Source organism: Apodemus sylvaticus, chromosome 3, assembly GCF_947179515.1.
Source record: "Apodemus sylvaticus chromosome 3, mApoSyl1.1, whole genome shotgun sequence".
Lineage (NCBI taxonomy): Eukaryota > Metazoa > Chordata > Mammalia > Rodentia > Muridae > Apodemus > Apodemus sylvaticus.
Window position 1 is genome coordinate 48,310,796 of NC_067474.1, and position 25,721 is coordinate 48,336,516.

Here is a 25,721-nt window from a genome sequence, read left to right on the forward strand (position 1 = left end):
TGTCTTTCTGCTTTGACAGCAAGAGCATTTATCTCTTAAGCTACCTCCCCTTCCATTATACAAATGGACTTTGTACCGTGAAGTCATTTTTCTTAAAAAAAAAAAAAAAGAAAAGAAAGAAAAGAAAAGAAGGGCTGGAGAGATGGCTCAGAGGTTAAGAGCACTGACTGCTCTTCCCAAAGGTCCTGAGTTCAAATCCCAGCCACCACATGGTGACTCACAACCATCTGTAATGAGATCTGATGTCCTCTTCAGGTGTGTCTGAAGACAGCTACAGTGCACTCACATATAATAATAGATGCATCTTTAAAAAAGGAAAAGAAAAGTAAAGAAAAGAAAAGAAAAGAAAAAAGAAAAGAAGCTATCTAATTTACTACCTGCATCTTCAGAGTTAAAGATTCTTAACAGGAACATCCTTGCTATGAGGTTTACTTATAGAATTCACAGCCAGCCTGGTTTCCATAGTGAGTTTCAGGAGAGCCGGGGCTTTGTAGAGAGACCCCATGTGAAATAAAAGAAAACAAAACACGTATAGGGTTTTGCCTAGAAATATGTTTGTGTACCACATGCATCGCCACTTGTGTGCCATACCATGTCTTCACGTCACAAGGTTTACAAAGAGTGAACACTGGGGACTCAGCCCTTTCCTCTCGACCTGCAAGCCACAGTTTTAATTCATGTCCACAGACTTGGTTGTATTCCCCTGTGAGCACCCAGAAGACTGTGCCCTGATTGTGTTTAGTTGTAATGGAAGCATGTAAATGAGTTATGCCACCAAATGTTGAGTGAATTTTAAGAAGCTTATTTTTCACATGTAAAAATGCGTGCCTGTGAACACAAAGGTTAGCGCCTCCCCTAAGGTGTCTTGTCTACTGCTCTCTCCCTTATATTTTAGGAACTTCAAACTCATGGATTGGTTAAACTGGCTAGCCCCAGAGACCCCGGATTCTGCAGCTCTCGACAGCCTGCGGGTTCCAAATGTGTACTGCATACCTGGATTTTCCTGTGAATGTTGAGGGGATTAGAGGTCAGACCTTATGACTGCACAGCAAGCACTTTTCTGACTGAGCCACCTCCCAGTTCCTTAAGTTTATCTTCTCTCACAGTGCTGTTGGAGCACTGTAGGAGGATACAAGAAAATGGGAGTGTTCAGCAGTGTTAGTGATCCTTCCCCACTTGGTACTATTTTTCTGTAGGATCCCTTGAGAAGCAGAGACCACTTTCTCTTGTGTGCAAGTCCAAAAATTGTGTATGTGTGTTTGTGTGTGTAGCATGCCATTCTCAAGTAAGCTCTTTGCCAGGATTGGACATTTGTGCACAGATTTTCTTTATATTGGCCTAGCCTTTATTATTATTATTTTTATTTCACTATCACAAGAGCCATGTCTTAGCTATCTTAGTATCACTGAGAACTCGAAGAGGTATGATGCACACTTGAGGACCATGACAGACTGCCATCGGCACATTGGCCAGGAAGAAGATGGCCAAGTTAACCTCAGCAGACTGTCTCAGATTTCATATGCCGCCAATCGGAGCCTGGGCACCAGACACTCTTGTTAGAGTGCAGGTTTTGGTGAACTAGGACCAGGCATATGCACAGGGATGGCCAGTGCTTTGGGTCTATGGGCCACATTTTGAGGGTCAAGAAATTAAGAGAAATGAAAAGAATCTGTGATTAGACATCTTTTAAAACTTGGCCCTCAAAAGGCAGGGTCCAAGAAGAAATAGGGCATAGTGCAGCAGTCATAGGTAATATTCTAGAGACTACAGACACACTCTTTAAAAATATTTACTGCTGTCGGGCAATGGTGGCATACACCTGTAATCCCAGCACTCTGGGAGGCAGAGGCAGGCGGATTTCTGAGTTCAAGGCCAGCCTGGTCTACAGAGTGAGTTCCAGGATAGCCAGGGCTATACAGAGAAACCCTGTCTCGGAAAAAAAAAATCCAAAACACCCCCCCCCCCAAAAAAATTTACTGCTGACCACTTGTTTGCTACATATATATTATGTTTTCTAACATTTAAATGAATGTTTCTCTTCTCTTAAAGTTGTGTTTGAGGCCTAAGTCCAGAGTGTTGAGCACACCTTTTTGGCTTTATGAGTTTGGGTAATGGCTTTAACTCATGGTTAGACTATTCGACTTAGCATGAGCCACCAGTAAGATGTGATTAAAAGACTTCTGCTTTGTAGAATTTTATTAGGATGGACTGGGAACACCCCTGAGTCATGGTGGGATCTCTGTGAGCACTGTTTACTCCCCTCAGATGTTGCCAAGAAAGGTTCTAAGTCATATATTTAAGGAGGGTAGAGAAGCACACCCTGCTCCCCAGCCTCAACGATTTAAAGCTGCAAACTTCCTTGAATGGAAAACAGAGACTTTTTGCAAATAGTGTTTAAGACACTGGCTGTTCCTGCATAATTAAAACAAAGAAGATTAGTCTGCATTTAAAATAGTTTTTAAATGCACCCACACTTCGCATCCCAAAATAAGTTGCCATGACAGCCATTTAATTAATCTGATCATGAACATCTCTTGAGCCCCAAAAGGCAGGATGGATCTTAGGAGTTAGAAATCAGTTAATACTCCTGACACTCATTATCCCTGAAATACTTAAGAGAACCTTCAGGTCAGACTGCCTGATATTCTTTTCAATAAATAAATGTGGCCTTTATTTTAAAAAGTGTTTTAAGTTCTGGATTGACAATTGTGAATTATCAAAACAAACAAACAAAAAAAGGAGGAAGAAGTTGCATTTTTAATTGGAATATAGTAGCTGGTGAATGTTTGCAAGGTGGAGAAAAAAGATTTGGGGACCTAAGTTTCATCTATCATTTCTTGGGTACACCATAAAGCCTTAGCCCTAGCAAAGACTCCAAAGGCCAGAGACAGTCCTTTTTAGTGAGTATTTGTTAAACAGTCCCCTCTGGGAGAAACGGTAAACCCCCACCCCTGGATGACCTTATGATCTGAAGCCTGGAATATGAAAGAAATGAAAGGACCATCTTACTCATGAAATTCTTAGACAAATGGATGGAACTGGAGAACATCATCCTAAGTGAGGTAACCCAGTCTCAAAAAGAACACTCATGGTATGCACTCACTGATAAATGGATATTAGCCTAGAAGCTTGGAATACCCAAGACACAATGCACATATTAAATGATGTCCAAGAAGAAGGAAGGAGTGGCCCCCGGTCCTGGAAAAGCTCAGTGCAGCAGTGTCAGGGAATACCAGGACAGGGAAGTGGGAAGGGGTGGATTGGGGAACAGGGGGAGGGAAGAGAGCTTATGGGAGAGGGGACCCAGGAAAGGGAAACTCACTTGAAATGTAAATAAAGAATATATCGAATAAAAAAACAATAATAAAAAAAAAAAAGAAAGAAAAGTCTCATCAAGTGGCATTGTGGAATCACAGGACCAAAGGGACAAGAGGGAAAGGGAACGGGATGCAGTGACTTGGTGGATAACAGTGGAAAATGGAAATAGCATCTGCAGTGGCTGTGAGGTGGGGGGCTGAGGGGGTGGAGAGAGGGGAAGGGGGAGGGGGTGGGGAGGGCTGCCCACCAAGATGAAAGCTCAAGCTTCATATCTGTCACAAATCTTTTGTTGTTTTTTATTGTCTGGCCCACTGCTGTTAATGAAACATTCATGGTCCAAAACTACTTTGTGCAAATTAACTTCAGAACAAATGAAATTTTTAATTTTTAAATCATAAATAGTATCATCGGGATATTTTCTAATATATTTTTATATACCTTTTGAATATGTAACCTAATTTGTGCTTTTCTTGGTGACTTATGGGTTCACCATCTTTTGCTTTTTATCTAGCGTTGACAGACAAAATACAAATATTAAGTAAAATCTGACTTTCAGCTAAATACATAAATACATATTCAGCTTAATACATTAGTATAAACATATTATTCCTGGGTTGTCTGAAATTCAAATTTAGCTGGCCTTTTTTTTTATTTTTTATATTTTCTGAAACCTGGTCTCTCCACTATGACACGGTGCTGCTATAGTTCAGCAATGTTTCCAATGCATTGTCCTGACCGGTAGGTGTCTCAAGGCTATTGTGCTTCTTGAAACTGCAGTTATTTTTGCAGTCTCTTCCTGTGCTGCCCAGTGATTGTATTCTTGTAACAAGTATGTTATACTTTCAGTTTCCCTTTCCTATTTAATTCTGTTAATCCATTTAGGCAAAGAGTGAATATAGTTCTGCGCAATGGGAAAGATGTTTGTGAATACACACTTGACGGAAGTATGCAAATTTTAAAACAAGAGCGTCACAAAAATCTTAGTTTGACTTCTCAGAGAGGAGCCAGAGGCTTAAGAGTCCCATTGGCTAATAATCACAGCTTATTCTGTGTGTTATGTGTGTGTGTGTGAGAGAGAGAGAGAGAGAGAGAGAGAGAAAATGTCTGTGTGAGAGAGAAAGAGAGAGAGTGTGTGTGTGTCTGTGTGTGTGTGTGTGTGTGTGTGTGTGTGTGTGTGAGAGAGAGAGAGAGAGAGAGAGAGAGAGAGAGAGAGAGAGAGAGAGTGTGTGTGTGTGTGTGTGTGTTAGGACATTGTACAATGAGAAATCAGCCTTTGATGGAAGTATTAAGGCAGGAAGAAGAGAATCTGTGATTGTGGATGACATTCTTGACAATTTTTAGAAGGTGCCAAGAAGATATGGATCTAGTCTATGGGTCTAACCTGACAGATAATTTTGTTTTAGGGCTGGGGACTGCACAGGAGTCGTCTTCTTGAAATTCTTGTTAGAAGTGAATGGTTCAGCATGAGTTTTTTATTTTAGGATGGTAGGGCAAAGATGTTATATTTTTACTTTTAAAGAAATTTTAAAGCCTTTAAAACTTGCCTGTACTCACAACCAGAGCCAGCCTGACTGTGAGGTCACAAGAACCTTTAATTGCACTATATATTTAGACTCAGGTAACTTGATTTAACCTACTGTGTTAGTTTTCTTTTTCTTTTTGATGCACAAACTCAAAATTCACTTCAAAATTATGTTAAAACTGCATGCTTTTTCAGAGTTGTATTCATTCTCATTTTTTGCCTTAGAATTATTTTTGTAGGTTTCTCTTTGAAAGCTTTTTGTTACTTTGAAAGACTCATTAAACATGTTAGAAGGTATCTTTAAAGGATAATGTGGGCTGTTGAGAGGACAGAGGGGTAAAAAATAAAAAGACAAACAAACAAGTAATCAATGGACATTTTTTAAGTGTGAGAGCACAAGATCCTTGACAGACTTTTTTTTTTTTTTCAGTGTAGTAAGGATAATGTGAAGGTTTATATACAAGAATCTCAGGCTTGAGGCCCTGAGGAAGGCTTATTGTCTTAGTCACTATGCCTTTGCTGTGAAGAGACACCGTGACCAAGGAAACTCTTATAAAAGAAGGCATTTAATTAGCGGCTTGCTTACAGTTTTGGAGGTTTCTGCCTCCGAAAGACGCCACCATCATTGTGGCAGGAGTGTAGCAGGCACAATGCTGGAGTAGGAGAGAGCGACCTCCTGACTGACAGGCAGAGAGAGAGAGAAACACCATGGTGGATGTCTTCTTTTGAAAACCTCAAGGCATTCCCCAGGGGATAACAAGGCCTCACCTTATAATCCTTCTAATCCTTTCAAAGAGTTCCACTCCCTGGTGAGAGTCAGTCTCTTCTCCTTGCTACAGGGTAGGATGAGCTTGAACCCCTGATCCTCCAGTAGGTCTCCTAAGTCTAGAGCAGAGACCTAATGAAGAGAGATTTACTGGGGCTGATAGGCGTTCCCAACTTTCCAATGGAAACTGCCCCAGGCACATTTAGATTTAAAGCAGAGGGAACAAAGAATCAAGGGAAACCCTGATTACTGTAAACACACCGATTAAAAATATAGAAAGAAAAACCAGAAACTTACTGTACAAGTTATGTCAAAACTGAATGTCACCCTATAGGGAACCCTGGTACCAGGAAAGGGAAATACCTAATGCACACAGGGGACCATTAGAGCTACAAAAACAAAACAAAACCCCAAATTAAAGTAATTAACGTGGTGGTTTGAATAAGAATTAGCACTCAGGCTCATAGGTTGAATATTTTTCAGTTGGTGGACTATCAGGAAGGTAGGATGTATGGTCTTGTTGTAGAAGATGTATCACAACAGGCCCAGTTTCTCTCTCTCTCTCTCTCTCTGTCTCTCTCTGTCTCTTCTGTCTCTGTTTCTCTCTTTCTGTCTCTGTCTATCTCTCTCTCTCTGTGTCTCTGTTTCTGACTGTCTTTCTCTTTCTGTCTCTGTCTCTCTCTGTTTCTCTGTCTCTCTCTCTCTGACTCTCTCTGTTTCTGACTCTGTCTCTCTCTCTCTTTCTGTCTCTCTGTTTCTGACTCTGTCTCTCTCTCTTCCTCCTGCCTCCAGGTCAGGAGGTAAGCTCTCAGCTACTACTCCATCGATCCGTATCTCCCTCCATGGTGACCATGGACTAAGCCCTCTGAAGCTAAAAGCAAGCCTCCAGTTAAATGCTCCATCGTATGCGTGTCCTTGATCATGGTGGCTCTTCACAGTCATAGAACAGTTCAGAAAAACAACTAACAAATATCAAAAACAACAAACAACAAAGAATGAAAGACGGAAGCATAAATGAGCAAGCTATGCTAGCTATGAGCAAGCTATGCTAGCTATAGTGCCATCCCAATATGAGTGTCTAACGATGGAAATCCTTACTCTTGCTCTCTCTCTGACTTCAACACAATAGCTTTTATTTATCCTACTGAATTTCTTGTTAGTTAGTTAGTTAGTTTTATTTATTTATTTATTTATTTATTTATTTATTTATTTTGGATTTGGTTTTTCCGAGACAGGGTTTCTCTATATAGCCCTGGCTGTCCTGGAACTCACTCTGTAGACCAGGCTGGCCTCCAAACTCAGAAATCCTCCTGCTTCTGCCTCCCAGAGTGCTGAGATTACAGGTGTGTGCCACCACCGCCCGGCTTTGTTTATTTTTAACAGTAGCCCACAATGCAATTTGCATTATGGCACGTTCATACCTAATTTGTTTCTGTTCATTCCTCCAGGCTGTGCACCCTTCTACCCCCTGGCAGGTGCCCTTCTGATTTCATGTCACAAATATTCTATTACCCTCTCTTCCACATAACCTCAATGTCCTGTCTCATGGTTCCCTTTTGACTTCTGTGCCATCTATGGTCAAGTCTTAATGGACAAAAGGATTCTGTCAAGCAAAGGATGTAGCTTAGTTGCTAGAATGCTTGTTTGATCCCTGCCGAGGTATAGAAAGAGTATGTTGGTGCATGCCTATAATCTTAATCTTGGTTCTCAGGAGATAAAGGTGGGAGGTTCAGAAGTTCAAGGTCATCTTCAGCTACACAGTGAGTTTGACATCAGACCCTTATCTCAAAAAGAAAAAAAATGTCAAGAACCTTTCTTATTCCTCTTTCACATAAAATATGGTCAGTCAGTTTCAGCATAATAACAGATTTCCTGGAGTGTTTAGAATTTAATAAACACTTCCTTAGGACATGTCTTAGTTAAGTGATTGTTTCACAGACTGCTGGTCTTTTTCAAGATACTTTCTAAAAACTATATTCTAAATTAAAATAAATGCAGCATAGTTGCTTACACCGTGTGATCAAGAAGGCTGATCTTTGTGGTGCTGAACAATTCTAAGCAAATGGATATATAGCGAGTTATTGTGCAAAACAACTATAGAATAGAGCTACATGTCGATTTCTGAGTAAACAGAAAAAAGTATTAGATCCATAATTAATACTTATAATCATATGATAGTCATGGAATGTTGGAGAGCTAGCATCCACAGGCAGAAGATATAAAACATCTACATAAATTACTTTACCAATGCTGACATCAATTCCTATTTTAGATATTTGATTAAAAAACAAATTTTAGAAACATTTCTTCCCACTTTGCTTATAAAAATGGGTCCTGCTTCCTAGGCGTTTGTTTGCTTGCCTTTTTCTAGACCCCACCCAACCTTCCAAACTCAACAAATTTCTAGTGTTGACTGCTCTTCGCTCATAGTAAAATAATTGACTTTGTGCTCATTTTCAGCTTTGCAGTATTTAATAGGCATAAACAAGTAGCTATCTGGGAAGCACAAAGTGTAGACTTCAAAGATCCTGTAATCTGATATTATTACTGTTGTTCTGTCTCGAGGTACCAAATTGGTGTTTTCATTATTTCCTATCCCCTCCATGTGACAGATTTGGGTTTTGGCGCTCTTGACAGCAAGATTTATCTCTCTCCATCTATTAGACTGGTTCTTTGTTATATCCCGTTTAAGTCACTATGCCAAATCTTAACAGGGTCTCTAAATTGCTTAGCTTGCTTTTCCTATGGTTCGCTTCCTCTTCCCCACTGTCTCAGAGACTCTCCTTTCTCTTCCTTACTTCTTTTTTTTTTTTTTTAAACTCTCTTACTTATGAGGGGGCATTTAAATTCCAACCCGGAACTTGGGATCGCGCGCCTTGGATGACGGGAGTCGTAGTTTCTGTGACTTCTGGGTAACTGCCTTTCAGGTCGATTCCTGCCCTTAGCGAAACCCCACAAATCCCAGAATGCATTCTGGCGGGCCCGCCCCCCGTGCGCAGGCGCCCTGGGGCCGCAGGATTTGAATCGGCGGCGTTGTTATTGACGCCATATTGGGGCCGGCGGCGGGTGGCAGAGTTGGTCCGTGGAGAAGAGGGGGTCGAGTGCATTGCTTAGCTCTGTGCGGCCGAGCTACCTCGCAGCTCCCGCGCGTTGCCGCCGCTCACGAGCTTCTGTCTGCACCGACGTGTTGGAGATCGCGTTTCGGTCACGCCACTGGCCGGGTCCACTTCCGAAGGGAGCCGGTCTCCGCGCAGGAGCCTCGGCGCGCTCAGCCCGAGCGCACGGCGGGGGCGGCCCGGCCTCTCGGGAGCGGCCCCGAGCCGGCGGCGCGACCCTCGCGCCTCGCCCGCCTGCCCTGCCGCGGCTCCGCCGTCCCGGGCCCCACACCCACCGGGCACCTCGGAGGGCCCGTTTGCCCCCGACCTTCCCGGCCCCGCCCGAGCCGGGCCTCGGCTGCCCGCCGCCATGGCGTGCGGAGCCACTCTGAAAAGGACTCTGGATTTCGACCCACTGCTGAGCCCCGCATCTCCGAAACGGAGGCGGTGCGCGCCTTTGTCGGCACCGGCTTCGGCTGCCGCCTCCCCTGCCGCCGCCACCGCCGCCGCCGCTGCCTCGGCCGCCGCCGCCTCGCCGCAGAAGTATCTCCGGATGGAGCCTTCCCCCTTCGGCGACGTCTCCTCCCGTCTCACTACAGGTGGGCCTCGGCCCCGGGGCTGCCGGGGTGGGCTGCGGCTGGGAGCTTGGGTGCGGACACAAAGGGAAGGGCCCGAAGCAAGGTGGGGGTGGTGTCGGCAGGTTGGGTGGGTACGAGTCGGGTTGGCAGGCATTGTGGGGTACCTCATTGTGAGGCAGATCATTTGGGGCAGGATCGCTGGAATGGTTTCCTTATGTAGAGACCCAGCGGAAATGATCAGAGAGGGTGATATTATTCATAAGTCAGGGGAGAGAAGGGTCACATTTCACCCGAATCTCCGGGTCTCTGGGGCTGAATCGATTGGTTGCAGCTATTAACTCAGTGACTGAGTGGTTTGAGGCGAGAAGGCAGCCCCTCCTCCATTTTAGACTTGGCTGGTTTTAGTATAGAAGGGGTGGGGTTTGGTGGGGGATGGATGTCACTGGGGCGAGTTGTAGGCCTGTCATTAATCACCCACAAGAACGCCACTTTGGCTGAGTCAAGACCTGTTTCCCTAGCAGGGTCAACAACAAAGCAAATCTTCTTCCCGAGTACTGTAATGTGATCTCACTATGCGTCTAGTCCTTAAGAAATCCTCAACTTTTAATGAAAAGGAAGATGTACTTCAAATTGAGACTGCCTAGTTTATTTGTAAATGCTTTAGTTACCCCAACGAAGTATGTTGGGAGAAAAGAACCTAGCCTCGAGAGTAACGAATAAATCAAGATTCCAGTGGACTTCAGACTTGAAGTCTTGAAACATTTTCAGAAAGTGTATGTACCTTTGATAGCTTTTGTACACTGAATGTGTACCTAGGGATTTTTGCCCTCTGCGTTTGGAAATCTTTTTGTGCTACCGGCACAATCTTAGGGGTGTACTTTAATGGACTTGGAAGTGTAAGTCTGTTTCTTTGTGTGTAGCATCAAGGGGTTTGTAAGTGTGTGTGCAGACCTTTAGTGGTACCATCCTTAAAGCCTTTGATTAGTTTTTTTTTTTCCTCAGTAACTCATTTTAAAGATGGGAACTATAGATTTCTGTACTTGGTAACATCCATATGAAATTGACTGTACCCTGTGGTTTTTAACGTGACATTTAAATATTCATACCAAATCCATGGTGAACTTCAGTTACCTATTCTTGCTATTAAATTTTTGACCTAACATAGCCCAATGCTGTTTTAAGAGTTGCAGTCACTTTTTATAGGAATTCCAAGAAGTATATCCAAGGATCATACCTAAACTGTATAAAGGTACTCATGACTATTTTAATCTGTGGGTCTCGACCCCAAGGGAGACTATCAGATATTTATGTTACGATTTAGAACAGTAGCAAAATTACAGTTATGACGTAGCAGCAATATTATGGTTGGGGTCACCACAGCACGAAGTACTGTGTTAAAGGGTGAGCTCCTTAGGAGGGTTGAGAACCCACTGCTTCAGACATTACTGAAAAACAAGGGAACAAAGTGAAGAATGAATTCCTTGGGGCAGACATTTTTGTCTTTCATGAAATGTTATCTTTGAACATTGAAATGGTGTTCCATCTACTAATGAGGCCATTTCAAAATAGCTGTAACTAGCAATAAATTTCATTGGAGCTAGTGTTAGGTTTGAGAGTTACAATATATCCCTATGCAATTAAAATAATCTTGAACACTAAAACATCAGGGAACTATGACACCTTCCTTTACCTTGTTCAGAAACTGTAATGATCATCTTCTAGTCTGTTGTGTCAGTTCTGTATTGCAGTGGTTGATATTCTTCACTCATTCTTTCACACCTAAGTCAGTACATTGTAAAATAATTAGGATTATTGCTAGTCTTTTAGCCAGCTGATACAGTTTAATCACATCTTGAAACCTAAAACCACATGCTAATTGGTATTTTTAGAGTTTGCTAAATATTAAGTTGGCATTTCAGTTAATTTGAATATTAATGTAGAAGATTAGCTTCTTGAAAAATGAGGGAAGATTGTTAAAGTTTAAATTTGCTAAAATGTACATATTTACTGTAATTTTAATGACACAGTAAATGTGTGGCTGGACCTTTTTAGGCTAAAACTAAAGACCTTGAAGTTTATGCAGAGTATGTACTGTATGCAGTTTGTCTTTATCATTATTCTATTTCAGGTTTATTTCAGGTCTATTTCATGTTTTCTTCTGATAGTGCTTTTGCAGTGGCATATTAGTAGCTTCAAAAACTTGGGGCCCTGTTCTAAACGCATTATTTTAGACATTCCAGGAATGTGATTCCAAACTTTGATATGACTACTCTTATTTAGATCAATATTTTTCAAACTTGAAACAATACTAAAGAAGAGGGCTAGCTGAAGGAAGTCTAGCTTGCTTCCTTGCTCTCAAGACTTGAAACTCTTATGTTAATTAACACTGGCTTCTGTTCTTACCCCTCTTCATATATCATATCTCAAACATGATTTTTGGTGTATCTGAGTTACTAATTCAGATCTGTACTCGATAAGATAGGCTTGACATCCTATGGCCATGTTTTTGTACAGTCTGGGGGTAAAACTACATGTTTAGATGGCTGAAAAAGAGTAAGAATGATCATTTCATCAACTCAAAAACTTCAAATGTCAGTGCCATGAAAATCAATCATGTGGACCTAGCTGTGCCTGTCCTCCTTTAAAGTTTAACGTCCACTGCAGGTGAGCTGGTGAGCAGCTAGTGAGAGAGTGTGATCCCAGAATTCATATTTATTGCCTGGTCTTTTACCAAAAAATAAATAAAAATAAAAAAGGTATGTGTACACTGGTTTGGTTTAGGATTTTAATTCAGTGATGCTTAAAATACTTAGTGTATCTAAGGCTGGTGGGTGGTAAGTGAGGGTGGGTTGGGAGAGAGAAGCATTTAAATGAGGTTGGGCAAATGAATGTGTCAAGGCTCTGTGTGTGTGTGTGTGTGTGTGTGTGTGTGTGTGTGTGTGTGTGTGTGTGTGTGTGTGTGTGGAGGGGGAGGGGATGGTCGTATCACAGATCCTTGGCTACCCAGGAACTCCTGGTGCTTGGCCTGCATTTGCATCTCAAGTGCTGGGATGAAAGGGTGTCTGCCACCCTGCCCTGCCTTAAGGTTTTTTGTTTTTTTTTTGGTTTTTTGGATTTGGTTTTTTGGAAACAGGGTTTCTCTGTGTAGCCCTGACTGTCCTGGAACTCACTCTGTAGACCAGGCTGGCCTCGAACTCAGAAATCCGCCTGCCACTGCCTCCCAGAATGCTGGGATTACAGGTGTGAGCCACTACCGCCCGGCCTTTAAGTAAGATTTTAAGGATGTACTTTTTCTAAGTACCCTACTCTTCCCAGATCCATCTCACCCACCTTTTCCTGCTTCTCAATTTCATGTTCTCGTTCTCTCTCTCTCTCTCTCTCTCTCTCTCTCTCTCTCTCTCTCTCTCCCTCCCTCCCTCCCTCCTTCCCTCCCTCCCTCCCTCCCTCCCTCCCTCCTAAAATAACTTTAATAAGTTCCAATTTATGTTGCCTATATATCCTCATTGATTGGGGGTCATCCATTAGCATGGCTGACCTACTAAGAGCTTTAAGATGCTCCTCCCTCAGATGACTGTTCCTCAGATGCCACCACCTGTCCTCAGCTAAGGAAGGGCTCTTGTGTGTAAATGTGGAAGGGCAGCCACTATTGCTGTAAATTCATGAGTGCTTCAGCATGTCACAGTCAGAAGACACTGGCCCTGACACCTGGCTCTTATACTTTTTCTGCCTCAAACTACTCTCTAAATTTGTATCTCTGTACTTACTTATTTAGAAGGTAGTTTGATACCATTTCCATAGAACAAATAGTAGTAGTGAGCTCACCCCTGGAGCACATGAGTGCTTCAGCCAAGGGTTGGTGGCTTGGTGCAGTGTCAAGCTGTATGTCTGCCTTGGAGCGGGCAGAAATCATAAACCTAACCAGAAAGCAGGACATTTGCCCCCGTGGCATTTGTGCCACTACTGCACTCATGGACCTGTCCTGGCAAACCATCATTTTTGTAGCTCATGAGAGGTCACAATTGGGTAAGGCTTGTTGGGTGACTTTTTTTTTTCTTTCATAGTAGCCTGCAAAACACCTGGGACTGTGGAAGCTAGCTAAAAGAGGGGAGCTTCTTTTAGTCAGTACCATCTGTGACAAGACTGTGTGATGTCCTCAGCAATAGAATCCTAACCATCAAGTTCTGGAGGGCAACTAAAACATCAACAATAGTCTGTGTCATTTTGGAGATCTCTAGGACACCCCTGAAGAACAGCTTGAGGGGCTGTATCCCAATACTGGCACTGGTTGGGTTTTTTTTTGTTTTGCTTTTTGTTTTTTTGTTTTTTTTTTTTTAGCCAACTGAAATATATACACTTTATTGAAACCTAACTCAAACTCTAAGAACAAAAACAGGCATAGTGGTGCACCGGCACTAGGCTTTTTATTTGGCAACCCAAGTTATTTTTTAGCTGCCTGTCTGTCTGTCTGTTATTATGTAACCAAAAGATTGTCCAGACATTTTCAAGAAAGAAGTTGTTTTGATATTATGTACCATTGTTAAGAGGTTGCCAGGACTGTCAGTCAAATCTAACACATTGTTTTCATAATTATACTATGAATCAGTGGTCTTGTGAATGGCCTTCTGTGCATGCTGACTTCTTGGTGAGTTGGCTAGTTAACATTAATGTGTACATTGTAGCTTGCTTGGTACCTTTGCTGTAGTTTGTTTTAGGAACTGAATTGGATGAAGAGTTAAATTCCATTGTAAGAACTCATTGTATTTGTTGGAAACTTTCCATTAAAAAATGGAAACTACAGCTTGTGAATGGAGAATAGATTGTTCACTAGACATTGATACATGCCTCCAAATGGAGACACCAGCTGGCTTAAAGGAAATACAAATGGTTCTAGGCAAACAAAAGATATGTCTGTTGGAGAAGGCAGTATCTAACGTCAGATGTCATTTTATTGAGCCAGAAGTGTCTTTTAATATTTGTGGTTATTTAGACAGCTGCAGAATTACTTCTAGTTTCTCAGTGGATTTGGGAAATAAATGCTTTTAGTAGTGGTCTTTGTGCTGTGGATTGTAAACCTGATATTTAGAAATGTGTAGCTCCAGTTAAACTTGTGCATTTAAGAATCCTGTCAGTTGGAACTGGCATGTTGGCTCAGTGGTAGTAGGATGCTTGTCTAAGTACAAATCTCCCTAAATTTGATCCTAATACTTGAAAAAAAAGAGGCAAAAAAAAAAAGCCTAAGGTTTATGGCCATTAAAGAACACCCCAATGCATTATTCATTTTAACTTTTCAAGGTTGGAAGGGGGAAATACAGAAACACAACTATCCTCATGTAGAGATGCGTCTAGCAATCGGTTACCACCGAGATGGTCTTCAGCTTTTGAATGTCTTTGTTCTTTTGTTACTTGGGTATGTTTTTCTTGTTGTTAAGATAGGCCAGGATAAAAAAGGAGTAGTAGTAATACCTTTGAAAGGTTGAAAATAACAGATTCAGAGCTGATTAGATGGCTCGGCCAGTAAAAGCACTTACTGCCAGGCTTGAGGGCCCTTGAGTTTGATCACTGGAACATAGGTGGTGGGAAGAGAACTCCAAAAAGCTGTTCTGTGACATGCACCTGTGCACTGCGGCAAGTGTCTAACTGTGGATGTGTGAGCAAATGCACAGACACAAGACAAACAATGACGAAGAATAAAAGAAAAATTCAGAGTCTAATATTGACAATATTTTACTATTTGAAAAGAAACATTACAAATACAAACTGATAGTAAGAATAGAGTCTGGGACCCTAGATAATGGGATTAGGGATGGGTATGTTACCTAATTAGAGTTCTGTGGTCCTTGTTTTCTTTGTGTTTAACATTGTCCAATACTGTTGACCTTAATACTGTCCAGTGCTATTGCCCTACAAAAGTTTCTCTGTACAAATGTGAAAATGTGATACATTTTGATTTGATGTCTTTGATAAGACTATCACCTTTAAAAAGATAAAGAGAAGGGAAATACTCCAGCCTATTTGAACATGTCTGGCATCTGCAGATGATTGCTCTATACTTTGATTGCTGAATATAGCAATTCTGGAACTCGATTTATCCTAACTTTCTATACAAATCTGAGAGATCCTCTTAAGAGTCTAAAATAGGTCCCTGGATTTTTAGGGCAGATGTGGGTCAAATGAGACTGATACTAACTTTGAAAATGGCTTCAGAGTTAATAAAGTTAATTGGTTAAAGTCTTACCACAAAGTAAGTTTACCACAAAATGCTAAATTTATTTGTTGGATTATTCACTTGGCATTTCGAAGGCTTCTTAGAAGTACTGCAGTTAGAGAAACAATGGAATTGCAGTTCTGTATCTTTTTTTTTTTTTTTTTTTTTAGACTGTTGTGTGACCCTGTAGTTATATTTTATGAGCAAAGAATTCAATTGAGTTGTAACAACTACTGCAGTGGAAAATTTAAACAATGTTTCTGGGCACTTAACTTTTCTTGTAAAAGAAGTATTTATTTTATGTGTTTGAGTGTTTGATGTGCACTACACACATACATACAGTGTGCATGGAAGGAAGTTAAAGAGGGCACCACACACCCTAGAGCTGAGTTAGGGGTGTCTGAGTAGGTGCTGGGAACAGAACCTCAGTCCTTCACAAGAGCAACAGTGCCCTGAGTGTTCCCTCCGATTCCTCCTGGGTGGTAAATAAAGACTTATAGCATTATAAAATTTTAGATAGTCTCATTTGGGGGAATTTTGCCATTGTCAGACTTGCTCACTTGTCTAATTATTTTGATATGTGTGCACTGGCTTTTAGCATTCATTTTTGTTAATACAACACCTCAAGAAAATAAGAATGAAAATAGATTAGGAATGAGTAGGAGAGCTGATGTTCTCTTTTTTTTTAATTTAATTAATTTATTTATTGAGACAGGGTCTCTACATAGCTCTTACTGTCCAGGAACTATGTAGATCCAGTTGTGCTGGGTGTCCTGGTTGAAGCAGGATGATCACCTAAGTTTGAGACTAGCCTGGGATGCATATTGAGATCTTGCCTCTAGAGTACTGTGAGCAGCCTAAAACTACCTTAGCAATTGAATAAGGTGTAGTCGACTTTCTCAACTGCTATCATCTCTGTCCCTAAGTGACTACCTAGTGCTAAAATGTTGCTACCTGGAGAACTTTTCTAAGTGGTGTAATTGAAAGTATAGATAATAGTTGCTATGAAAGGACAGAGTAAAGAGGTGCTGACTGCCCCAACCTTCAGTGGCTTAGCGTGAAATAGTACATTACTGCTATTGTGACTGGTTTAGATAAATACCTTAAAACAGCAACAGAGCTCTCCCTTGAACATAGATGCCTGTCCTAAGAGGAGGCAGTTTTTATACACAATCTCTCTCTCTCTCTCTCTCTCTCTCTCTCTCTCTCTCTCTCTCTCTCTCTCTCTCCCCCCCCCCCCCTTTCTCTAACTCACTCACTCACAGCTGGTGTAGTGGGAACTAAGTCAGTCAAGTATCTGGAAAGAAGTAATGAACATAGTAGAGTGTGGGAAATTTGGGAGGAGGTCTCTATCAGCTTCAAAACTGTTTAAATCCTGAACTGAAATATATCAGACCAATTTAGTGTTTTTTAAACTTGTGCTGCCAGGATCTTGTGTAAGTTAGATCACTGACTGCATAACTTTGTTGATCATGTGCTATCATTATTAGAGCATTTGAGGACAAGTGGAGCTTAGGTGACTTAGTTGCATCCTAGCAGATATTCCAAACAGTACGAGCAATGACTTAGGAATTCTTGAGTCCTTTAGTTGACAGTATCAAGTGTTAGCAGGACTTAGGAGTCGCTGATTATGATGCGAAATGGTAAAGAACACTCTGGAAAACTTGGGTAGTTTGTTTACAAAATAAAATGGTTCCCTTGCCATGGGACTCTGGTCTGATGCACTCCCAGGAGTTACCAAACAGATGAGGACGGCCTCAGGCCGGAACTTGAATGTAGTAGTTCCATTGGAAACAGTCTAAAAGGCCAGTAACAGGAAACTGCTTATTACCAGTCAACAGTAGGAAGAAAGTGATTGATGCAGTGTGCACGAATTCCAAGCATGTCTAGTACAGTGAAGACAAAAAGGCACTATACCATACCATACCATACTACTTAGGAATTATGACAGGAAAAATGTATTTGTCATAGCATGGGTGCAATTAAAAAATGTTTGTACTGTTTGGTTGTGAAGTCCACTTATACAGGAGGCTAAAGGTAGTGATACCATATTAGTATTGGCTTATGGAAGACTGGAGAGAGGGGTAGGGGTGTGTGTGTGATATAGAGTAGTGAAAGTTGTAGTTTTATATTACATTTATTTGATAAATCATAATTTAGAAATTATACCTCAAATTTTTTCTGTTTGCCTTTTGAGACTGGCTCACTGTGTAGCCCTGGAACTCACTTGGTAGACGCCTTTTTCACACAGTTGCTGGGTTTTGTACTACTATGCTGTATCAGTTGGATTGGGGCTTAAAATAAATAATTTTACTGAATTTTAGTCTTGGCTTTGTTTCAAGCATTCTCTCTATGGTACAATTTAGTTTGGCCTTCATTAAGTAGTAAAGTTTAGAACTAAATGCAGCAATTCTCAACCTGTGGGTGGTGACCCCTTGGCGGGGTCACATACCAGATATCGTACATTCCAATTAATGACAGGAGCAGGATTACAGTTATGTAGTAGTGACAAATAATTTCATGGCAGCAGGTTTCCAGGCCATGATGCACTGTATTAAAAGGTGCAACATTAGGAGAGTTGAGAACCACTCATAGAAGAAGACAGATTTGGCTTTGTAGTGATGATGTAAAAGTCACAAAGAGGTGGTAGATGTTAAAGTCAACCTACTCCAAGGTAGTGTAGGACATTTTGAAGCTTCTGGCTGTAAATAAACTTTACCATGTTTTGAGTGACATTTGTCATTCATATTAGAGATCGAAATATCATTAACTTAAAGCCTTTTAAAATATTGTTGTAAAAGGAGTTCTTTCTTTCTTTTTTTTTTTTAAATGAAGATACTGTGCTTGTTGGTAACAGGATATTCCATAGTAGGAAACTATTCATATCAAGGCAAACCTACATGACCATAATTTTATTTCATATTGACAACTGTTTACTTAAGTGGAAAAAGACAAATTGACCATCAACTGTACTTAAAAAAAGTTAGCATTTTAGAAAAGGTTAAACAATTAAAACCCATACAGCTATCCTTAAGTTAATCATATGTTTGTAATTTTGTATTTTAACTACACATTCACATGCATTTTGTGTGGGTGGTATGTGTGTGTACATAAATACACAAACTTATTTAAATGACAGAATTAATGATATCTTGACTGTATTCATTTATCATTTGAGTTTCTTTTTCCTTTAGTTACAATGGAATTGGGCATCTAAAATGTTTAAAGTCAAACAAAGAAGGGGTGTGTGGTTAAGAGCACCTGTTACTCTTGCAGGGGTACCAGGGTCTGAAGGTTGGCTGGTAACTGTCCTTAATACCAGTTCAAGAGGCTAGCTGCCCTCTTCTGGCTCCCACAGGCACTGCATGCGTATGATGCAGTTACATACATGTAGGCAAAAGACTCATGTACATATTAAACATAAATCTAAAAACAATGATCTTTTCTTTAACATTTTGAATATTTAGAGAAAGAAGAGAGACTACTGAAGATTAAAAATGTAAGGAACCAGGTATTAATTATTGAGAAGGATTGTTACTGTGTGAGTCTTGAGTTAAATATGGGAATTCACTCTTTGTGCAGTTTTATTTTTATTTGATATATTCTTTATTTACATTTCAAATGATTTCCCCTTTTCTGGCTCCCTACTCCCCAAAAGTCCCATAAGCCCTCTTCCCTCCCCCTGTTCCTCCATCTACCCCTTCACACTTCCCTGTTCTGGAATTCCCCAATACTGCTGCACTGAATTTTTCCAGAACCAGGGACCACTCCTCCGTTCTTCTTGGACATCATTTAATATGTGGATTATGTCTCTGTGCAGTTTTTATTGCATGTTTTTGCTTTTGCTTTCAATTGGGATTTATAATAAACTTCTTGGAATTCATACTTCCACATGAGCTAAAGGAGTTACTGAGAAAATCTGGAGGTGGGTGACAAGGGCAGTGGAAACCTCAGGAAGGCATTTCCTGCAGATCAAACGTTGCCTGTTTTAGTTAGAAATTGTGATAGAGTTCTGGTGGCTCAGAAATGATATGCCGGGTATAATTTCATGTTGCAGTGGCTATGTAAAGGACAACTGCACTGTAGTGCAGTGGTTCCTATCGCTGTATTACCCTTCGTTGTCTCATTATTTCATATGGCCCTTTCTCGCTAAGATTCAGAATGCTTTGTTAATGCTACAATGGTTTTGAGTTTCATTTGAACGTCATATTAATGACAGTTTGATTCATGATGACATTTTAATTCTCTTGTGTGTGGTCATTTTAGACCTATGCTTGAATGTATGTAATCTTCCTTTCTCAGTATTGGAAATACTGGCTAGCTTTAGTAGTTCTGTATATAATAGGTGAGCTCTGTTTACTCTGAGTAAAATGGTTGAAGAAAGTTAGATTACCTGACCACTGTTTGAGTAAAAAGCTTAAATTTAGTTTTTACAAATAGGATTTGACTTGTTGAATTCCAGATGGCATGTGTATGATTTGTTTTTTAGATGTATTTCATTATTATATGTGTATCTGGGAGTATATGTCCTGCGCTGTGCCTGGAGAGGCCAGAAGAGGGTTGGATATGCTACTTCTGAAAATAAAAACAAACCCTGCTGTGCTCAACACAGTGGTTCATAGGGAAGGAAAAAACAGTTCTTTGTTATCTGGAAGAAATATTTCCGATTTTTTTTCTTTAGTATGGAAATTTTGATTTTGCCAAATTTTTATTTTTTTCCCCTTTTAGAACAAATTCTGTACAACATAAAACAGGAGTATAAACGTATGCAGAAAAGAAGACATTTAGAAGCTAGTTTTCAGCAGACAGATCCAGGTTGTAGTTCTGATTCACAGCCCCATGCATTTCTCATCAGTGGACCAGCATCACCAGGTAATAAACCTTAATAAGTATAAGACGTATTGCATTAGAAATGATGGGGAGAATGCAAAATGCCCACAGTGACTTCAAGGACCCATGTTTTCCAAGATTAAAGAAGGTACACTAAGTAATGTATAATACATTAGATGTAGTCACTTGCCTGTATTCCCACCAACCACAGACAGCCACCTTTAACACCCCTAAAGTGGACAATATAATTTGCATTTAAAAAATCACTAGTGTTTACTATATGCTTTAAAAATACCAATTTATTTTTATGCTTTTATCTGCATGTATGTACAACATAACACTTACATGTCTGGTGCTCATGGAGGCCTCTGAAACTAGAGTTAGAGATGGTTGTTATGAGCTCTATCATGTAGTGCTGAGAACCAAACCTGAGTCCTCTGCAGAAACAGTGCCTTTAACAGGGACTGTCTATCCAGTCCACCACACGCTTTTGTTAGATAATAGTGCCCTAACACTGCCATTTTGTGAATTTCCTATAATTGTTGATTTAGCAGTTATATTCAACAATTCTTCTTAGCGAACCATTATACAAATGTCTGTCCGTGTTCTCGCAGACATTGGTCACATTGGACTAGATTCCTTAAAGTGTGGGTTTCTTTTTTCTGTTTTTTTTTTTTTTTAATTGTGTATCAGTTTAAAATCCATATTTATCCTTTAGAGAGAATGGTCTACTTTTTTTCCCCTTTTTTGCAACAGGAAAGAGCTGACTTAGTAATGCTGAAGTTAACTTGGCCAGAAAAGAACCATCTTACCTTTAGTTAATAGCCTGTCAAAATAGTTTTTATTTCAGAAGCACTTGTTTTTCCTTAGCAGTTATAAGAAAGCCTGGTATAATTCAAAACAGAAACAAAATCAAAGATGTAAGGTAATCAATTAAAATTTGAAAGGGAAATTGTGCTAATATTGGAATGCTGTCAAAGGGGTGGGGGGAGCTTGGTGTACCAAAGGAGTGATTCTTACTAAAATTATAATAAAGATCTCTACTAATATCAGTTTAATTCTTAGGGATTTGCCAGTCTTAACAAGACTTGGAATTTCAAAGTAAGTTAGGATAGCCTTAGTAGTTGGGTTAATTTCAGACAGTGCAGATAGATAAAGGCCACAGAGCAAGATGAGAAAATAAATGTGACATCTGAGAATGCTTGTATCTGTATGTAACACTTGACAGTAGGGATGCAGTGAATAGCGACCTGTCATAATCCTGGGTTATCAGAAAGATAATGATCTTTAAGCCAAGAAAGTTTTAGCATCAAAGTACCTTAAATAGAGGATGAGTGTCTAAGGAAGGCTTTTTCTATGAAGTATGTCACTACTTGGCCATTATATTAGTAATCTTTCAGAATTCAAAACCATAAAATACAGGTGAACTTTTTCCCTCTGCACACTGTCCTAGTAGTTATCATTACCAAAAAAACCAAACTGTTTGAAGGGAGGAAAAAGCATACAATTCAAAGAAATAAGCATGATTAGAGCTCTTTCTTTAAGAGATCCCAGAATTGAATGTTTCTGAAATTTGGTTCATGAGTCAACTTGTTAGTATCCTAAAGTTCTAAATACAGATCCATGCTTGCTTACTGTCTCAACAATTAAGAGAATTTTTAAAAAAATATTTATTATTATATGTAAGTACACTGGAAGAGGACATCAGATATTATAGATGGTTGTGAGCCACCATGCAGTTGCTGGGATTTGAACTCAGGACCTTCGGAAGAGCAGTCTTACCCACTGAGCCATCTCACCAGCCCTGAGGATTTTCTCTTAAAACCCTTTTAGTTATAGAAACACAGAAGGAATATTCTCGCTAATTTGAAACTGACAAACACTGGTGTTGGGGCTGTTTTTGGAACTTTTTCTTGCAGTTTTGAGTGTATGAATTTAGGTGAATTAAATTATATTAGCAAAAGTAGGGGTTTTGGTCACTATTCAAAATTAGAATCGATTATGTTTCTTCAGTAAGGGATAAATATCTGCATTACAGATTTTTCCCTGCAGCAACTCTTTTTAAAAATATAATTCTCTATTTTTCTTTTTCTGATATAATTCTCTTTTAATAGGAAACTAGGGGTTTGGAAAATGAATATTGAAGTGGTAGAACAATCAGATGTGATTTACTGTATGGCCTTAAAATATAAACAGTAAGCAGTAATGATAAAATAAGTGTCTTTATAATACAATCATGTTACTCTAATAATAAACTAAGCTTTAGACCAGTGCTAGATTTCTTTTGTAGCACGTTTTTAAAATCAGCCACTAAATGTTCTGAACAGGCCTGTGCTGGAAAGTTTTGTGATGGGCACCATCATAGTAAGGATTTTGTTTTGAAGTTTTCTCAATTCATCTTTAGGCTTTTCCTGTATATAACATCCCTTTTCCCAGAATCTAAGTCTGAGAGAATTAATAGTTGGACCTGTTTATCATAGATAGTAAGTTTTAAATGACATAGAGAAGTTCTCATTGAAATCTTCATTTAGAAAGTATTCTGTTGTGGTTCTAAATCAGGTGATCTTTTATTCATGTTGTACATAGGGACTTCATCTGCAACATCCTCACCATTAAAAAAAGAACAGCCCTTATTTACTCTAAGGCAGGTTGGGATGATATGTGAACGTTTGTTGAAAGAGCGGGAAGAGAAGGTTCGAGAAGAATATGAAGAAATACTGAACACAAAACTTGCAGGTAACAAATGAGTTTATTTTAGAATATCCCAGTGTTCTAGTCACTGTTCTATTGCTGTGAAGAGACACCATGACCAAGGCAACTCTAAAGCAAGAAAGCAATTAATTGGGAGCTTGCTTATAGTCTTAGAGCATGGCAGCATACAGATAGACTAGAGCAATCCCTGAGAGCTACATCCTAATTTCACATCTCCCCTGCCTTGCCCCCAGTGACACTTCTGCCAAAGAGGCCACACCTCATAATCTTTGTAATTCTGTCAGAATTCCACTTCTTAGTGCCTTGCATTCAAATGTATGAAACTCTGGGGTCCGTTCTTATTCAGATAACACACCTAGAAACTGGGTGTAAGGAGTATTTCCCACAGGTGTTTTTACATTGATATATTCTCTCTATACAGTGGTATGGTCTTGTCTATGAGCCAGAAAATTTCAGTAAGAAAAGGGAAATTCTTAAAGCCCATATCTCACTTTAATGGCCCCAGGGATGGGCTAGCCGTATAGATCAACTACAGTATTAATTAAATTTTTATTTTGTATCCTGTGGAACTCTTATTTGAGCCATTTACAACTACTATTCAGGTTATGGACAGGATTATGGTGTTAAGAGTATATTCACATTGGTTTATATTTTCAGATACATTAGATTTTGCAAATCATGTAATTTACACATACCTTTATTTATAGAACAATATGATGCATTTGTGAAGTTTACGCATGATCAGATAATGCGGCGATATGGAGAACAGCCTGCTAGTTGTAAGTATTTGACCTTTGAACTATAAACTGAAAAAACCATGTTTTCATATTTAAGAAGAGAGTTGACAAAAAGTGTGGAGGAAAAAAGTTAGTTTGAAACAGATAAATTAATTACCTAGGAGTGTAAATTACATATCTAGGAGTGGTGCTGGGAAAGAATGAACTTGTCTGTTGTAATTTTGCCCCATTCTCTCTACTAATACTCCTTTTCTCCTCCAGATGTTTCATGAATCGAGAATTTTGCATTTGTGGGCTGCCTTTTCCTTTTGAGTTGTTGCAGGAGGTCCCAGCTATGACATGCAGCAGTGCCAGTACCCATCTATGAATACAGGTTATCTCAAGCTTTCGTCAGTGGCAACCGCTCTTAGGCAGCAGCAATTGGTTTTGGAAATTTCCGTGATGTCATTACCACCGGGATGTGGACCTTTGCTACTTGTATTAATACCAGTGGCCTCGTTTTGCTGTATCATTACAATTTGGCTTCTTTATATTAATGTTTGAAAGGGATTAAAGCTGGCATTCTAGAACATGCCCTTCACTGGTTATGTAAATAAAACTGTAGAATGGCACGTCGGATGAAGTTAGTGTGATTTTAATTGTGCACTACAACCAAGCTGTAACCAGTTACTAATGACTTAGAATGTAATCCCAGGACATGTAAGCAGTTAGTCTACAGTACTTCTGTGAGATAGTGGAGGAGGAGGACGGCATTTCTGTATTCAGGACTTTTCTTGGGGTTTCAGAATGGGTTTATATGATTTCCTTTATTATTATTTTTGGTAGTTTTATTTATTCTATCAGTCTTTTTAACAAATGTTTATTGCTGCGCCCCTCCCCAGTGTAATATTGGTTTACTGCCCTTGTAGCACTGGAGTTTAGTTGGAAAAATAAAACATTTACTTCTATTCTGCCTGTTTTCGAATTGTACACCTGGGTAGTATTGGAATAAAGTAGTGTTTTTAAACTAAGTATTTTCTAGAAATCAATGAAGTTAATTTTCTGGTAATATTTACCTTTTAAATGCTGTTTTCAGAAATTAAGTTCTGACTCAAAACTGCTATAACGTGCTGTATTGCAGCATGTTATATAACAAGTTCTAAAACAGCTGTGGAATTTTACTTTGAATCCAGTTTTGATCTTTCTCAGTGATGATACATGAACACATGGTTGCTCTAGTTGGTATAAGATAATCTTGCAGAAAGCAGTTCAGAGTATTAAGTGTTTATTTTAGCTCAAAATTCCAGATTGCAGTCTATCACTGGGGAAATCACAACAGCAGGAACGTGTAGCCAGCCACAGTGAAGAGCAGAGAGCAGTGAGAGTCTAGTACTCAGTTTAGCAGATGGCTCCACCCACTTTCTGGTTGGCTCTCTTCCTAATTGGTTAAGGCTATTCAGTCACCCACAGACATACCCACAGGCTAACTTGATCTAGACAAGCCTTGTTGAGATTTATAAAATCCTAGGTACTGTTGAGATGACAAAATTAACATCATAAGGGCTAAAGAGAGCTCTGGTTGCTTTCTCAGGAGACTCTGGTTTGGTTCCCGGAACCTATGTAACAGCTCACCAACTAAGGCCTTTGAACTTCATTGCCTCCAGGATGCACACATACATATACTCAGGCAAGCACATATACATAAAGCATACTTTCAAAACACTAATATCACAGTGAATGAATGAATTAAAAATCCACACATGGTTTCCAAACAAAGCTTTCTTACAAAGTAGTGAGAAAGCTGAAAGTGCTAGCCACACACTGTACCCTGGTACTCGGGGCAGGATTACGGGTTAAAGACTACCCTCAATATTGCTCAGTCAATTGTTTTCAATTTTTTTTTTAAAGGAGTTTTTTTTAAAAGATTGGTTTTATTTACATGAGTACGCTGCAGCTGTCTTCAGCCACGTCAGAAGGCG

The 25,721-nt window shown here is 39.8% G+C and overlaps 1 protein-coding gene across 1 annotated transcript; it reads left to right on the forward strand.

The window, feature by feature from the left end:
• Window positions 1-8,986: 8,986 nt before the first annotated feature.
• On the forward strand, window positions 8,987-24,710 carry Akirin2 (akirin 2). The gene is made up of 5 exons (XM_052176225.1): window positions 8,987-9,300; window positions 20,213-20,356; window positions 22,901-23,050; window positions 23,734-23,805; window positions 24,025-24,710. The coding sequence occupies exons 1-5, from the start codon at window positions 9,072-9,074 to the stop codon at window positions 24,033-24,035; spliced, it is 606 nt and encodes a 201-aa protein (XP_052032185.1). The 5' UTR covers window positions 8,987-9,071; the 3' UTR covers window positions 24,036-24,710.
• Window positions 24,711-25,721: the final 1,011 nt, after the last annotated feature.